The 14766-nt window shown below is 50.8% G+C and overlaps 7 protein-coding genes across 7 annotated transcripts; 4 read left to right on the top strand and 3 right to left on the bottom strand.

The window, feature by feature from the left end:
• Positions 1 to 19: 19 nt before the first annotated feature.
• On the top strand, positions 20 to 2320 carry BO85DRAFT_515748 (M3 family metallopeptidase; the record flags this gene model as incomplete). Its single annotated transcript, XM_025664804.1, has 4 exons — positions 20 to 1319; positions 1373 to 1508; positions 1562 to 2057; positions 2107 to 2320. The coding sequence occupies exons 1-4, from the start codon at positions 78 to 80 to the stop codon at positions 2318 to 2320; spliced, it is 2088 nt and encodes a 695-aa protein (XP_025521130.1). The 5' UTR covers positions 20 to 77.
• Positions 2321 to 2479: 159 nt separating this feature from the next.
• On the top strand, positions 2480 to 3539 carry BO85DRAFT_19472 (NAD(P)-dependent oxidoreductase). Its single transcript, XM_025654461.1, has 2 exons — positions 2480 to 2743; positions 2811 to 3539. Exons 1-2 carry the CDS (start codon positions 2638 to 2640, stop codon positions 3467 to 3469), a joined length of 765 nt encoding a protein of 254 aa, XP_025521129.1. The 5' UTR covers positions 2480 to 2637; the 3' UTR covers positions 3470 to 3539.
• Positions 3540 to 5614: 2075 nt separating this feature from the next.
• On the top strand, positions 5615 to 6445 carry BO85DRAFT_494961 (uncharacterized protein; the record flags this gene model as incomplete). Its single annotated transcript, XM_025663891.1, has 1 exon — positions 5615 to 6445. The coding sequence occupies one exon, from the start codon at positions 5615 to 5617 to the stop codon at positions 6443 to 6445; it is 831 nt and encodes a 276-aa protein (XP_025521128.1).
• A 735-nt stretch (positions 6446 to 7180) lies between these two features.
• On the bottom strand, positions 7181 to 8143 carry BO85DRAFT_515746 (glutathione S-transferase family protein). The gene is made up of 3 exons (XM_025664803.1): positions 7843 to 8143; positions 7680 to 7783; positions 7181 to 7614 (listed from the first exon to the last, which is right to left on the bottom strand). Exons 1-3 carry the CDS (start codon positions 8045 to 8047, stop codon positions 7276 to 7278), a joined length of 648 nt encoding a protein of 215 aa, XP_025521127.1. The 5' UTR covers positions 8048 to 8143; the 3' UTR covers positions 7181 to 7275.
• A 170-nt stretch (positions 8144 to 8313) lies between these two features.
• On the bottom strand, positions 8314 to 10300 carry BO85DRAFT_360588 (cytochrome P450; the record flags this gene model as incomplete). Its single annotated transcript, XM_025655558.1, has 6 exons — positions 8314 to 8507; positions 8567 to 8964; positions 9049 to 9182; positions 9244 to 9578; positions 9652 to 9837; positions 9895 to 10300. 6 exons carry the CDS (start codon positions 10298 to 10300, stop codon positions 8314 to 8316), a joined length of 1653 nt encoding a protein of 550 aa, XP_025521126.1.
• Positions 10301 to 11087: 787 nt separating this feature from the next.
• On the top strand, positions 11088 to 12128 carry BO85DRAFT_433745 (NAD(P)-binding protein; the record flags this gene model as incomplete). Its single annotated transcript, XM_025658433.1, has 3 exons — positions 11088 to 11459; positions 11516 to 11692; positions 11763 to 12128. 3 exons carry the CDS (start codon positions 11088 to 11090, stop codon positions 12126 to 12128), a joined length of 915 nt encoding a protein of 304 aa, XP_025521125.1.
• A 349-nt stretch (positions 12129 to 12477) lies between these two features.
• BO85DRAFT_444516 (putative salicylate hydroxylase) lies at positions 12478 to 14257 on the bottom strand. The gene is made up of 2 exons (XM_025659029.1): positions 13008 to 14257; positions 12478 to 12960 (listed from the first exon to the last, which is right to left on the bottom strand). The coding sequence occupies exons 1-2, from the start codon at positions 13848 to 13850 to the stop codon at positions 12529 to 12531; spliced, it is 1275 nt and encodes a 424-aa protein (XP_025521124.1). The 5' UTR covers positions 13851 to 14257; the 3' UTR covers positions 12478 to 12528.
• Between the last annotated feature and the right edge of the window lie 509 nt (positions 14258 to 14766).

Below are 14766 nucleotides of genomic sequence, written 5' to 3'. Positions count from 1 at the left end.
TGCTATATCTGCCGTGTATCGCCACGTCAGTTCAAGGAGTAAGGAGTCCATGAAACTACGCCGCAGTGTTCTGCATCATGACCATCGAGGAATGTGCCCCGCTACCCACCTTTGACATTACACCCGCGGCGATTCTAGACCATGCCAATCAGGTTATCCGCCGGGTCCAGCTGGACGTCAATCATTTAATCGACACAGTGGTAATTGGGGATGCCACGGTTGATACTCTAGTGCGTCCACTAGGCAACATAGACAATGAGTTCAAGTATCACATTCAGTACATTGCCCTATTCCAATCAGTCGCGCCGTCCCCGGATCTGCGCAAAGCATCGTCAGAGGCAGTAAACCTGGTTAATCAAGCTTACCTAGCACTGTTCCAAAATGAGCGCCTATTCTATCTGGTCGACACCGTGTATAGCAAGGTCAATGATGACTATGAAGATGGCGAGTCCATACGTCTCCTGTCGAGATTCCATCGCATGTTTGTCGATAATGGCCTCCGTCTGGCTGGGGCAGATCGCGATCGGTTTCAGCACATCGTGAAGCGGTTGCTTGAATTGCGTGTCCAGTTCATGGACACCATTGCCACCGACCCGGGGAGTCTGTGGATAGCGACAGATGAGTTGAAGGGCCTCGATGAGGGCATGCTGAAGAACCTCGAACGGGGTCCTTCGGGGACTAGTCGTATTCGTTTGGATCGGCCGACAGTCAGTATGATTCTGGGAAAATGCAGCGTGGCTCAAATCCGGCGAGATGTTTTCCTCGGTAGTCAGTCAATCTACTCTCAAAATGTCAAAATATTCCAAGATACTATCACTCTGCGACATGAAGCTGCCCGACTACTCGGGTTCCCGTCGTTCGCAGCACAACAACTACTGCATCAGCTGGTTAAATCCCCCGGCGCTGTCACAGACCTCCTGGAGGACCTCGAGCATAGATTGCAGCCACTTGCGATCCGCGAGTTACAAGGCTTACGGACATTCGCTGGTCTAGAATCACCGCTTTATCTGTGGGATTTCGACTACTATCACCGCCGCATGCTGCAAGAACAGTATTCTGTCAGCCATGATTTAATCTCCGAGTATTTCCCAGCTGAACATACAATTCAGCGGATGCTGGGCATCTTCGAAAGGCTATTCGGATTATCCATTAGGGAAGTTACAGAGAAGACCGACCGGAATGTGTGGCACTCTGATGTCAGGATATTCGCAGTACGCGACAGACAAGAGTCTTCAGGCTCCTTCCTAGGCTACCTGTATACGGATATCTACCCTCGGCCAGGGAAATACAACCATGCCGCCAATTTTAACATCCATCCTGTAGGTCTACTATGTTGCAAAAGACCCAAGACGTTACTAAAAAATGGTTGCAGGGATTTCGAAGGAAAGATGGGAGTCAATCTCCCGTCGCCACGGCTCTTGTGTGCAATGTATCGCCAGCTACAGCCGACCGACCGGCGCTTCTGCAGCACAGGGAAGTCATCACGCTGTTCCATGAACTAGGACACGGTCGGTCGCATTGATTCCCTTTACCGTTCTCTCCTTGCTAATACGGCCTATAGGAATGCATGATCTCCTAGGAAGAGCCAAGCACGCTCTATTTTCCGGCCATCGAACTGTGCGAGACTTCGTCGAGGCACCCAGTCAGCTGCTGGAATACTGGTGCTGGGTACCAGAGTGTTTGCAACAGCTCAGTTGCCATTACACGTACCTGCCGGAGTATTGTGAGCGAACTTTGGCTGAGGGGACTGTGAAAGATGCCAGCCGACCACCGAGAGAGATACCCGAGGACCTAGTCAAGGGACTTGCTGCTGTCAAACAAGTCAATCAGGGTATCCTGACCCTGCGACAGGTTGCCTTTAGTGCATTCGATATGGAAATCCATGGCGAGCACGGCCAGGAAATCTCGGAAGGCAATGGCATTGCCGAGCGATACAATTCGTTACTACAAGAAATGACCCTCCTCCGGGGCCCTGAGGAAGTCAACTGGGGCCATGGATATGCCACGAGCCAACATTACATGTGGGGCCAAGAGGCCAACTACTTTTCATACCTCTAGTAAGTGTAGTGTCAATGGGTGTCTGTTTCTCGTTCTTACCTCGACTAGCACACGGACCTTGGCAGCGGACATTTGGACCTCCAACTTTCGTGACGATCCCATGAGTGCGGAAGCTGGACTCCGCTATCGACAAATGATACTCGCCCACGGCGGTAGTAGAGACGAGTTGGAGATGCTCAGGGAGTTCCTGGGACGATCTCCGTCTCCGGAAGCATATCTCGGGGATCTAGGGGTCGGGGAAAGCATAGCTACTGAGTCATGACCGGCGGTGCCTAAAGGCTTGACGAACCGTGGTTACAATCCATGCCGTGAAGATCACACGCGCATCAGCGGAGCGCCCCCGAGTCATAATGATGCTCCTTCATTGGCCACCATCTCGTGTTGGGAGTGAACGGTGTAAGACGGCGGCTCAGCCAGAAGTCTCCGCGGTCGCACGGAGACTTACGGAGGGCGGCGCTGCTTAAAGAATGTACATAAAGACCGAAGGGGGATGATGGTGCTTTGAACAATCATCGCACATCACAATGTCAAGCAATCAGTACTAATATCGTCTCTTAAATTAATGTCCATAAATCAAACATGCAACAACAACAACAGCCAACAGTAGCCTTCTTCGGAGCGACGGGGGGATGTGCCAATGCGTGTCTGGCTCTTGCCCTACAAGCCGGCGTTCATTGTTCCGCCCGTATGTGTTGTTTTTCCGTTTCCGATACAAACACCTCAAACTGATCCTGATCAATACTGAATCACAGTGGCTCGCACGCCCTCCAAGCTCCACAATTTGCTCCAGGAGCTCAGTGTCTCCGAGTCCGCCATTGCCAACTACCTAACGGTCACGGAAGGTGATATCTACGATCACCAAGCTGTTCAAAAGACCCTCTATGTTGATGGCCGCCCCGTTGATTTGATCATCTCCGGCCTCGGCGGCAAGCCACGCTTCGAGTATGGCATCAAAGCCACCCTAGACAACCCAACCATTTGCCAAGATGGCATCCAGACTATCATTTCTGCCGCTCGATCGTGTCCCCAGAAGCCCCGCATCGTGATCATCAGCACCACCGGCCTCAGCAACACGCGCGACGTGCCACTCATGATGCTGCCCCTGTACCATTGGCTGCTCAAGGTACCACACGCGGATAAGAAGGTGATGGAGGACCTTGTTGTGGCCGAGATGCAGAAGCCGGAGGAGGAACGCGCCATCGACGGGTATCTCTTCGTACGGCCCTCCTTGTTAGTGAACGGCGATGGCGATGGTCTGTCGAAGATCAGGACCGGCACCGACGAGAACCCCGCGGTGGGCTATTGTATTAGTCGTCGGGACGTGGGTCTCTGGATCTTCGAGAGGGTAATTCATCAGGCATCGCTTGCGGACTGTCAGTATTGGGGGCAGAAGGTGTCCCTGACGGCCTAGGCAGCTGCGTGGAATATTTCGATATAGGTTGATCACTTGGAGCTCCTGGGTAATATACTGGGTTCTACGGAGTACTGTGGACAATTTTCTGCACTACTTAACGTATTGTTTGGGCTACTCAATGTTGACGCTATTATAATTAACTTTGTTTGACTTTCGAGACTATGTGGCATGTCGAATATCTACATCGTAACGTAGACACGGTCGGAAACATACAGTGTTTACTCGCATAACATGCGATCAGCCGTTTCAATTCAAAGCCTATACTCGTTAACCTTATCCTAATCAGGAGACTGGCGTCTAAGTAGCCTGCTTGCAGCTATCCAGTTAGTGCTGGATTTCACTGCCAGCCCGACTATTCAGACACGGTAATATCACGTGATTATTACAGACTTGTCCCCTCGGGCCAATGACATCATTGCATTCTGGTCTACTTAGTCATAAACTACCCGATTAGGAAACACATCAACATCTCTCCCATGAAGTAGAAAGTCATTGGACTGGAGATGGGTTATAATGACTCTGGGGAACCTAAACAATCGCATACTGTATCTATTACCTGCATACCGGTTGCATGACTATTCCTAATGATGTTTTCCGTTGATTGAATAGTACTATGCCACTAGTACCTTTTGTGAGCACTAGTAGTCTCGGGATATATATCTATATATACTACCTGTTGAAGTACCTAACGACTTAATTTGATCGGACATAACAAGATTTGTATAAACAGCCCTTTATCTTACTAAAGGATATGCCATACCACTTTTACAATAGAATACAAAAATATGTTACGAACCGACAACATCCTGTAGTAGCCTGCGCTTCGTCACTACCTTTTGAGACGAGTTGATGGGATACTTTCAGAACGTGCTGGCTCCAACACATCTTCCCTTGAATTTGGAACCAACATACATTGGGTGGGACCACACTTCTGCACCCCAACAGACGAGTCCAGTCACTCAATCGCGGATTCACGGCACCGATATCCGGTCGTCATACCTATTCTGAGTGGGCTATATCTTGCTTCTTCGAGTCTACGCTGATGAGGAGCGCCACAATTACCATCAAGTATGGGACATTACTCTGAATGCCCAGGTCTACCCCTTCCAATAAAACATCTCTCCATCAAGGAATGATTGGTCTTATAAACTCTCATGGCGAAGGCTAGACGAAGAACATCGGAGTCAACTCCAGAACCTTGCCTGCTTTATGCTGGAGCCTGTCGTTCTGGAAGACGATTCTTAGAGAGCATGTAGGCTTCTTACCACCCAAAAAGTGATTAAAACTGCCACTACCTACTTGAGATCTCGGCAATTCTTCATTCCACTAATAGATCAGCACGCATACTTCCTTCAGTGCCGGGGAGGTATTGCGCCTGATGACAGGCACATGATCTTCAAACACAATGTCGTCGCAGAGGTCGATCATTGCTCATCTCAGCATCGCTTCTAAGTCATAACACAGGGGAACCGAACTATGGAAGGGCTTGATGCTGGAAAGACCGGCGATCCCCGACTACCTACCGCTAAGGAACACCAGCCGGGCTATATCGTATATGACGCACAGGATCAGAGCCAACTCAATAGGTCTTGGTGTGAATTCTTCAAGAAGACGGGCCTTGGTACGAAGTAGAAAGGCTAAGCTTCGCGTATTCATGGCAGTCATCTTCACACGCGGATCCGCAGCGTGTTTACGATCGAGCACAGCCGACTCTTGGTATGGAATGCGAAGATACTTAAAAGCGACCAGGATCTTCCATCTTTTATCCCGCACTATCGAACTCAATGGCTTGATGTGTTGATCACAGCCCTGGACAGTAAATCTAGACACGAGTGGCTGACAAAGTTGTGAGGCACCGCAGAGCCTCGGAGGTCACCAGGCTTTGCAAAAACCATGATCCATAGTCTGGCGTCACCAAAATTGCCAAAGCAAGGGATGGGAACATAGGACTAATTACTGGCGAGGAATGTAAGCCATAGAGTGCTCCGTTCCTTGATCTGTTTGTATGTGTTTGAAGTAATTAGAAGTCGAGATATAAACAAGGCTCCCTGTGCTGTCTCCCACGAATTTATTGAAATATCAAATCTCACTCTACCTGTATACACAAGCAAGTCATTCTTTACGTTAGTCACGAACCTCATAATGAAGACTTACGGTATCTGGAGCAAACTAGCCACCCTTGGCTCATTCACTCTCTCATCAGCGAAGACCCTCAACTTCGTCGCACACGAGGATGACGATCTCCTCTTCCTGAGCCCGGACCTGATCCGAGACATTCTTTCTGGCGAGCCCATTCGTACCGTGTTCCTGACTGCAGGAGATGCTGGAATGGGATCTGACTACTGGAACAGCCGTGAGGATGGCTCGCGGGCAGCTTATGCGCGCATGGCAGTGGCGAGCAACAACTGGGACGAAGACGTGATCTACGTCGGAGACAAGACCATCAGCCTCTACACGCTGCAAGACGACGATGATATTTCCCTGGCATTCATGCACTTGCCGGATGGCAACATGGACGGAACTGGCTTCGGCGGCACCGACCAGAACGACAGCTTGCAGAAGCTGTGGGACGGCGACATTGATGTGATCCGGACTATTGACGGCTCGGGTGTTCAGTACACGAGAGACGAGCTGCTTGATACCATTGCCGCTCTGATTGACGACTTTGACCCCGACGAGGTCAAGACGGGTGACTATGTCAACGACTTTGGCGACGGCGACCACAGCGATCATTACGCCACCGGTTACTTCGTCGACAATGCATTGCAGCAGGCCGACAGCGATGCTGATCTGACCGGATACTACGGGTATCCGATCCAGAACATGGATGTCAACTTGGACGATTCGGACATTGAAGACAAGACGAACATTTTTTACGAATATGCTGGTTATGATACTGCCACCTGCGCCACTGATGATGCTTGCTCGAGTCGGCCTGAGTCTGCTTGGCTGCAGCGTGAGTACGAGGTCTAGGAAAGCTTCTCTTAAGCTGGTCTTGGGGACGATTTGGCCATTTACTAGGCTGTGAGACACTGGGTGTTTTATTCTCTGCCATCTTGTACTTTAGTTACGACGCTTTGGAATGTTATGTGATAACTTGATCGGTGTATTTAGAAGAGAGCATTATACGTGCCATGGGCACAGATTGTAGGCCATGCGTTATGTTCATGACTGTATTAGGTGCTGTACAAGTTAGCCCACTACTCCATGATAGCGCGGAATGCACTGAACGATCGTGGATGGATCGCGATGTTTGTTTACTTCCTATTGAGGGTCATGCATTCGAAAAGTCGACGTTGCTCTGCAACTAGAGCATACATTCCAAGCACCAGCGGAGGAATGTTCCCATTGTAGGCAGTATCACGAGGGAAGCTTCTGTTCTGGTTCCTGAAGGAGGTTGAAGCTCATTCCGCAGGCGAAACCTAAAGCTCCACGGCATGTATGCCTACCAATGAGAGCTAAATCAGTGTAGTTGATTCAACACCGTGCTCATACTAAGAATGTTATTGTACGAACTACTCCTTTCCCCCTTTCTAGCATTTTTCTGGGCACTAATCACTCGATCTGTACCGTGTGATAATACCAGTTTACTGATGAGAACATACTCGAAGTATTCGACTTGATGCGGTGGTGATTGGTGGTATTGATGGAGACGTCGACATGCATAAATCCCTGAATATTTCCAGGGTTACTAGAACTCCCGAAATTACAAATGTATGGAATAGCCGGTACTTCGCAGCAAATTCCATTGACAATTGATCTGTTATCTACTACTGAATTCCCTATTCAAGATTATACCCACACTACGCAGTAACCTTCTTCCAGCTCTCCCTAGCCTTCAACCCCTCCCACCACTTCTGCACATGAGGAAACTTGCTCACCAGCTCCGTGAATCCAAATGGCTCAATAAAAACCCCGTACGGCAAGTGAGCCAAGTCCGCCAGTGTGAGTTGCTGCCCGGCCAGGTAAGGCTGCTTGGACAGGACCCGCTCGTAACCTTCGAGAGTGAGTTCGAGCTGGGAGAAGAGGGATTGGACACGGGCTTCGTCGGTCTCTCCATGACCTTTGCGGGCCTTGAAGACTTTCTCGTAGGCGATCTGAGAAGCGAGGGGGTCGAAGTAGGATTGTTCGATGGAGAGGGCCTATCCCATTAGCTTCATTAGTCTCACGGAACTTGTGATGGGGATCAAGGAATAGCCATGTATACCTGCTGGTAATAGGCGAAGGCTTTCAAGTCCGACTCAGGAGGGGCCAAGTCGGTGCCCTGGCCGCGGTACTTGGTAGCGATGTATTGAGTGATGGCTCGACTCTCTGTTCACGGAAGTAGTGTTATTAGGGAATATCTGGAGAATACTTTTTGCAACACCAACCATAGATCTGGATGCCTGTTTCTGTATCCTGCAGCACAGGTACCTTGCCAAACGGCTGGAGATCGTTCAGGTAAGAAGAGGTCTTCTGCTCTCCCTTGGCCAGATCAACGGGGACTATTTCAACGTCCAGCCCTTTCTCGGCCAGGGCAGTGCGCACGCGACGGGTGCAGGTGGAGTGGACAAAGCCGTACAGCTTGAGAGTCATAATGGATGGATAAAGTGTGATGTCCTTAGTGAGATTCAAGTCAAATGAAATGAAGATAAAGTGATGGTGGTGAATGCGACCGAGGGGAAGGAGGGGAAGGTCGGGGATAGTTGCATCGGGATGCAAGTCTGGCACGTCATCTCGGGTTCCCCACTGCCGCGGAATCATTCCGGCATATTGTATAAACAAAAATCTCTTCATGTTTGCTTACGAAATATCAACTAATTATTACACAATTTCAATTCAAACAACTACCGAGTGATGGACTAAGAGGAGGACCGACGGAGTCGGAAGGTGGCCCACAAGGCCGGTAGAGACATGGCGAAGTTATCCAATTCCTTGCCATCAAAGGCCCGCTGCTCCTCATCGGCCAGCTGGATGTGATATTCTCCCACAAGCATCGCCAGAGCCATGCGCATCTCCATCCAGGCAATGCTCTTGCCTACGCAGTCATACGAGCCTATGCAGAGACACATATTAGTCAACGAATTCACTGAAGATCTGAGTTGACAGACTCACCTCGTGAAAAGGGAATGAACGGCACGTCGGCCACATTGTTAATCGACGCCCATCGTTCAGGTCGGAACTGGTTGGCATCCTCCCAATAGCGCTCATCCCGTTGGATGGTAAAGGTCGGCACTGACACTATCACATCCCCGGGTAGGTGGAGATCCTTGTCCACCTGCAGTCCCTGCGGCGGAGTGACGCGCACCAGACCATCCAGCACCGATGGCTTCAACCGCAGTGTCTCGTTGATCACCGCTGTCAGGTATGGGAGATCCTTCACCTTTTCATATGACAAGTCCTCTATTCCCTCGGGCACTCTCTCATCGATCTCGTGCTGGAGCTGGACCTGCGCGCCCGGATGCGTCGCGAGGTAATAGATCGTATTGATCAACGCAGATGCCGTCGTGTCGCTAGAATATCCGATCATCTTTTGTCAGCATATTTCTATTCGTCTAGGATTTACCAAGCTTGGGGCTCCTCGGGGCCAACCTTACCTGCCAGCCGACATGATGAACCAGGCATCATCCTTGATTGCTTGATCCGTGGGTGGCGCGCCAGGATCACCATTCTCCTGGCCTTGGATCAACCAGCTAATGATGTCTCTAGGCTCACTCGACTTGGCTCTAGACTAGAGATACATTAGCACAGCCAGACAGAGACATTTCTACAGAAGCGGATGGAAGATATACCGCACGCCTCGCATCAAACATTTCATGACAGCGATGCCGGAACGGATTGAGGGTCGCGGACAGACCGGGAATCCCCATCAAAAGTGGCGGGATCCACGGCATAGTGCCGGCCACTGCAATGTATCGCTGGCCCTCGTCGATAATTTGCAGCTCGGGGATCCTCTTGCCGGTCTTCAGCATCCCCAGCTCCGCTCCCAGGACAACGTGTCCCATGACATCGAATGCGTAACAGTTGATCCAGTTAGTAACGTCCATGGGCCGCCCTTGGTGCTCCCGAATCTTCTCTATCAGGATTTTGCTTTGTTCCTGCACGGATTTATGATAGTATTGGATACCTGGTGCCACACACTTCTGTCAGTGGTCTGGTGGTACCGCGATCGGAAGGAAGAAGTTTGGTCAGAATCGCACCTTTAGCTGCTTGATCCCACTGTCGACGCCGCTTGCTGTGCACCTTGAGGTCGCGGATGGCAAACAATGCCTTCTTGTCGTTCTCATGAGTGACCTGATCGTACCAGGGTCCTTTAATACATCGGCTAGGAGGGCCATAGATGGCTTGAATGGCCGAGGCGCGACAAACGGAAACCTCGCGGGGACCTATTAAGAGTGTCAGTTGGGAGGGCTTGAAATAGGGTTGAGGGGGGTCTAGGATACCAATGCGAACGACATCACCATACTGCCGGTGCAGACGCTGAATAGTATAGTGCATCTGCGCATCTTTGACAGTATGGTAGGCGGCGTAGTGGCGTGAAACACGGGCTGCGATCGGGCCCGGCACGTTGCGCAGTCGGTGGGAGAAGAGGCGGTACACGAGCATATTCCCGAACAGGCCTGTGAACAGCGCGCCATCCAGGAACAATACTCGAAGGACGATATCAGATGTGCTTGAGGTGGTGGGTAACAAGGCTGGAGCCAGGGTAACCAGGGCAATGTGAGCAAGAGTGAAGATGCCAAACAACCTCAACAGGTGTTTCTCGATTTCGCCCGAGCGAGTTTTAAAAGCCAGCAGCACCCCGGCCAAGGTGCCAAAGACACCCAGCTGGGTCAATGGAGTCTCCATGTTGTGATAATGCTGGTTCGTTTCGACTGTTCTGATGGCTTGATAATCTTGAAAAAGAAAGACTCCAGATCAGAGCCCTTCTTATAGGCGTAGGTGGGCTCTACAACTACTAGGAAGACAAATAGTGAAGGCACCTCTCGAGTCAGTGAATCTCCACACAGTCACGACCGCTGGCAGGGGTGAGAAGGACAGACTGGAGGAATGGCTGCTATGGAAGACATTATCTACGTACTTAAATATATCAGTCAGTGAAATAAGTGTAGATGCGAGGCTGAGACTGACTGGTACTTACCGTCCGCTTAGGCGTGCATCTCCAGCATGAGACGGGCACCAAGTGACCCGCTCATTCGTTGTCGCTCAACGAAATGGATGGAACCCCTAGTCGAACCCACCAATGAGCGGCACTAGTATAGAGGCGATCATTTAAATCTAAAGTAGCTGGCCGTGTGTTTCTTTGTTTGTATAGCACCCCTGCCTTGCACTAGAATAGCGCCATGGTGTGGCACCCCTAATGTTCGCCGTTTGAGAGTCCAAACGTTGGCACTCCACGATATCCAGCCTCAACAGTTCCTAAAAACTCCAACTCCAATATCTACAAGGCCTGATCGATGGCCCTGAAAGTATAAGTTCAAGAAGAGAGTTTGGGGGCAACCAAGGAACACCTTTTCCCCGCTCCCGACTCAATCTCCACTTCGACTGACGCCGTCAATCTCATGAAGCACCGAACAACGCACCACTATCCCCATACAGCTCAGCTGCTACAGAGCACGTAGCTACTTCCGACAAAATGCTTGTCGCTGTTCTTCCCGCCTCACCCAAATCAGCTCAAGAGACCATCCGGGCTCTTCTGGAAGCAGACCAGTTAACTGCTCCAGTCCACGTGCACGCCATCTACCGCGATCCTGCCAAAGCCCCCGCTGAGTTCGTCGCACATGGTAGCTTCCACGCGGTCGCAGGTGATCTCAGCAATGCAGCCAGCCTAGACCTAGGAAATGCTGATACCGTCTTTGCCATCACACCGCCGCGCTATGATGGCACCGACATGATGCAGTGGGCCCGCCAGGCCTCGGAAAATACTCGCGCAGCGATCCAGAAGGCCGGGACGGTGAAACGCTTGGTGCTCCTTTCTAGCATGGGGGCCGAACAACCAGAGGGAACTGTGCGCCTGCCTCCACATCGTAGTTTATACGAACAGAGATTTATAAACTCACATAGGGAGAAATCATGACGAATCACATTGCGGAAGAGATTCTCAAGGACGTTGTGCCCGAGGTGGTCTTCATGCGATGTGCCTACTTCATGGAAAACTGGGCGCCAGCCATGGAAACCGTCCAGTCAAAACATCCACATCTATCGTCGGTCATCACTCCGCTAGATTATGAAATTCCCATGGTGAGACTAACCTAACGGTCATGTGCATTGAATAACTATAGGATTATCAGCTGAACCTGTTATTTACTAGGTTTCCGTTGCCGATATCGGAAAGGCATGTGCCACATATATAATGGCCATGGATCACCCCAAGAGTCCATATATCGTCGAGGTTCACGGGCCACGAGAGTACACCGCAAAAGACGTACAGGAAGCATTTCACGACGTGGCCGGACATGCAGTCGAACTCAAACCTGTCGAAAAGGGAGATTTGCCTGCATTTTTCGGCCAATTCTTACCTGAAGCTTCGGTCGGTCCGTTTGTAGAGATGACTCGGAGTTTCCTGCCGGGAGGGATTATTGCGAAAGAGTCTGGAAACTCCCCCTCTCCGGACCGCATGTATCGTGGTCGGACGGAGCTGGTGGATGCTATTCGACGACTGTTCAAAAGGAGGTAGGACCAGGTGGATGGTTATCGGTCCGTAGTTGAACCTCATTCTGTCAGTATCATCATTGGTATCCTCATGAATGCGATAATGTTTATCCATACATCGATGAATGCACTCTGCCCTATGCCAAAGTTGCCCATACGTGTTTTGTATCATCCCAATAATTCCCTTTCCTCGATTTATCATCCTCAGGCCAAGGCAGGTGGAACAGATTATAATGTGCAAGCACAGACCTCACACAATTGCAATGCTACCACAGCTTGCTGCGGTGTAACTAATGACCTCCGATATTGATTTGAGGATAGGGACACTTTGAATTGTATTCTTAATGAGCCGAAATATAGGAAGGAAATGAAAATTGACAAATACGGTACTGGCTAATGGTCATTGGGTATCAAGATCCAGATCACTAAAGTTTACACTCGCTAAACATCTTCCTCCTTGCTTGTTCAGCCTGCTCCTGTATATCCAGGTCCCAAAGCCATCGCAGTCGTTGCTGGAATGTCTCTCGTAGTTTTACCTCATTATCCCCCACACCATCCAAACACAAGCACAGTAGATACGCATTCTCCTTACTCGTAGTGACCACATGCTGACTTCGTGGTCGACGGACTTGATCATAAGCTCTGAACGCCTCCACGACGTTGTCTACGCTGTTTACTCGCGGGTCGCTCAAGAGCTCTGCCAGGACGTGGGCATCCTCGATAGCCTGACCGGCACCCGCACCTTGATGTGGCGTAGAGGCATGAGCCGCATCACCTAAGATGGCCACGCGAGATTTAGTGTACGTTGACAAATGGGGATGCTCAAAGAGGGCCCATTGCGAAGGGTCAGGCATGCGCTGGTAGCAGTTAGCGTCCATATCCTCGAAGAATATCATCAACGTACCTCAACGAGAGCCTGTACATATCTACCCATACCCTGGACATCTCGTCGCATATGTTCTTTACTTGCTGGCCGAACCCATGCCTCATGATCCCAGGTCTCACTCAGGATGTAGAGACCAAAGTTCACCTTTTTGGCACGCATGATGGGGTAGGAGATGGCATAGGCGCCTTTGCCGAGATACATGGTGGATACGCGGGCGCGTTGATCACCGACGGCCGTCACCATCTCATCCATGTCGAAGACAGCCCGGTAGGCATACATGCCACTATACCGAGGCTGTTTGGCAGCAGACTCCTCGGGTAGCATTGATTCCTTGACCTTGGATTTTATCCCATCACATCCTACCACCACATCGGCCATGGCGATTGTACCATCTTCAAATTGTAGCCGGACCCCGTCTGTTGTTTCCGTCAGTTGGTTCAACCGTTTGCCAAAATGAACAATTTCAGGAGGGACCAGAGCCACGAGGGCGGCGAGGAAGTCCGCACGTCTCAGCGTCGTCTGTCCCGACGGCAAGGCCTTTAGGTTCATTAGAGTTTCGCCTTCATGGTCGCCCGTGGCCCAAACGAGTTCAAACCACGTTTGTTTGTATTGTTCATAGCCGGGGCTATCCGCGTGGGTTGTGACAAGAGCGTCGTAGATGGCTCGAATCTCTGGGTCGATGAGGGGCATAGCCCGGTGAGCCGCCGGACCAATGGATAGCCCTAGCCCGATCTCTGCAAAGGCAGCAGCTGCCTCATAGATTTGAACCGGAACCTGACGTCGTAGCAGACCGACCGCGAGAACGAGGCCACCGATGCCTCCACCGATGATGGTGACGGTAAACGGTCGGAGTGGGCCCATAATGAGTTGATGGGCAGCAACTTTGGTTCGGGCGGGGATAAGAAAATAGTGCCCTCAACTAGACTAAACCTCGGCTCGCACTCCCCACTCTCTTTCTTTTTCTGTCTGTCGCGTTCGGGGTATGGTTCCTCCCACTCCCAGTTCCTCGTTCAGGTCCGAATCTGGTCTGACATGGGTAGTGGGAGAGGCACGGGGCATCCAAGGGAGGATTAGAAATAGATGGTTATCAATGCGGCGACGACAGGGAAGTGAGCCGCGGTGCCCCTGAAAGGATGGCCATTAATAATTTGGATCACCACGAACAAAGCGTTCAGGAAGCGAAGTAGGCAGGGATGTCCCATCTGGATGGACTGTGAGTGGCGTGATCCCATGTCAAGGGATCCAGCCAATGTCACCAAGAATAGACTAAGACAACTAGTGGCCTGCTTAGATTGAGGGGAAATCGACGTGTCGCGGTCATCCCCGATCAGCCAGCCCCAAATGATGACTCCTTGCTTTGTTTCCGACGGATTCATGATGCGTGATTTTTGACGACAAAGCAATTGATTGGAGGGCTGTCATTAACCAATTGGAAATAAAGTCTGACGGCCGTTGATCCAGACTACTAGTAGTAGTATCGAGGCATGGAGCCTTCTCGTGCCTGGCAGATGCCCTATTCTTTTGTGTCGGCCGGTTTCCCCGCGATATCTCCGGGCCCGTGCCTGCATCTCTTCCCGTGTTCGAGTTGAATTGACTCCAGTTCAGTCCGTTCAGCTCCCCCACACATCCCCGGTCTTAATGCTTAACCCTCTATTCCAATTTCACACATTGCACACTCTAGTCACTGGGATCGCCATCTATGTGCTACAATATAGCCTACCAACGAAGGTTATCGCAAAAATGAGGAGCTTCACAGCACCCCATATCAACTTCCCGA

This window comes from Aspergillus piperis, assembly GCF_003184755.1.
Source record: "Aspergillus piperis CBS 112811 unplaced genomic scaffold BO85scaffold_1, whole genome shotgun sequence".
Lineage (NCBI taxonomy): Eukaryota > Fungi > Ascomycota > Eurotiomycetes > Eurotiales > Aspergillaceae > Aspergillus > Aspergillus piperis.
Note: the sequence above shows the minus strand (reverse complement) of the source record. Positions and strands in the feature narration are given on the sequence as shown.

Excerpts from the sequence above, each read along its gene's own strand:
- BO85DRAFT_19472 (XM_025654461.1), top strand. The coding sequence starts at position 2,638 with ATGCAACAACAACAACAGCCAACAGTAGCCTTCTTCGGAGCGACGGGG. Across the intron at positions 2,744-2,810 it reads CGGCGTTCATTGTTCCGCCC|TGGCTCGCACGCCCTCCAAG; the intron begins GTATGTGTTGTT and ends ACTGAATCACAG.
- BO85DRAFT_515746 (XM_025664803.1), bottom strand. The coding sequence starts at position 8,047 with ATGACTCTCAAGCTGTACGGCTTTGTCCACTCCACCTGCACCCGTCGC. Across the intron at positions 7,784-7,842 it reads AACAGGCATCCAGATCTATG|AGAGTCGAGCCATCACTCAA; the intron begins GTTGGTGTTGCA and ends TTCCGTGAACAG. Across the intron at positions 7,615-7,679 it reads CCTTCGCCTATTACCAGCAG|GCCCTCTCCATCGAACAATC; the intron begins GTATACATGGCT and ends CTAATGGGATAG.
- BO85DRAFT_444516 (XM_025659029.1), bottom strand. The coding sequence starts at position 13,850 with ATGGGCCCACTCCGACCGTTTACCGTCACCATCATCGGTGGAGGCATC. Across the intron at positions 12,961-13,007 it reads ATGTACAGGCTCTCGTTGAG|CGCATGCCTGACCCTTCGCA; the intron begins GTACGTTGATGA and ends AACTGCTACCAG.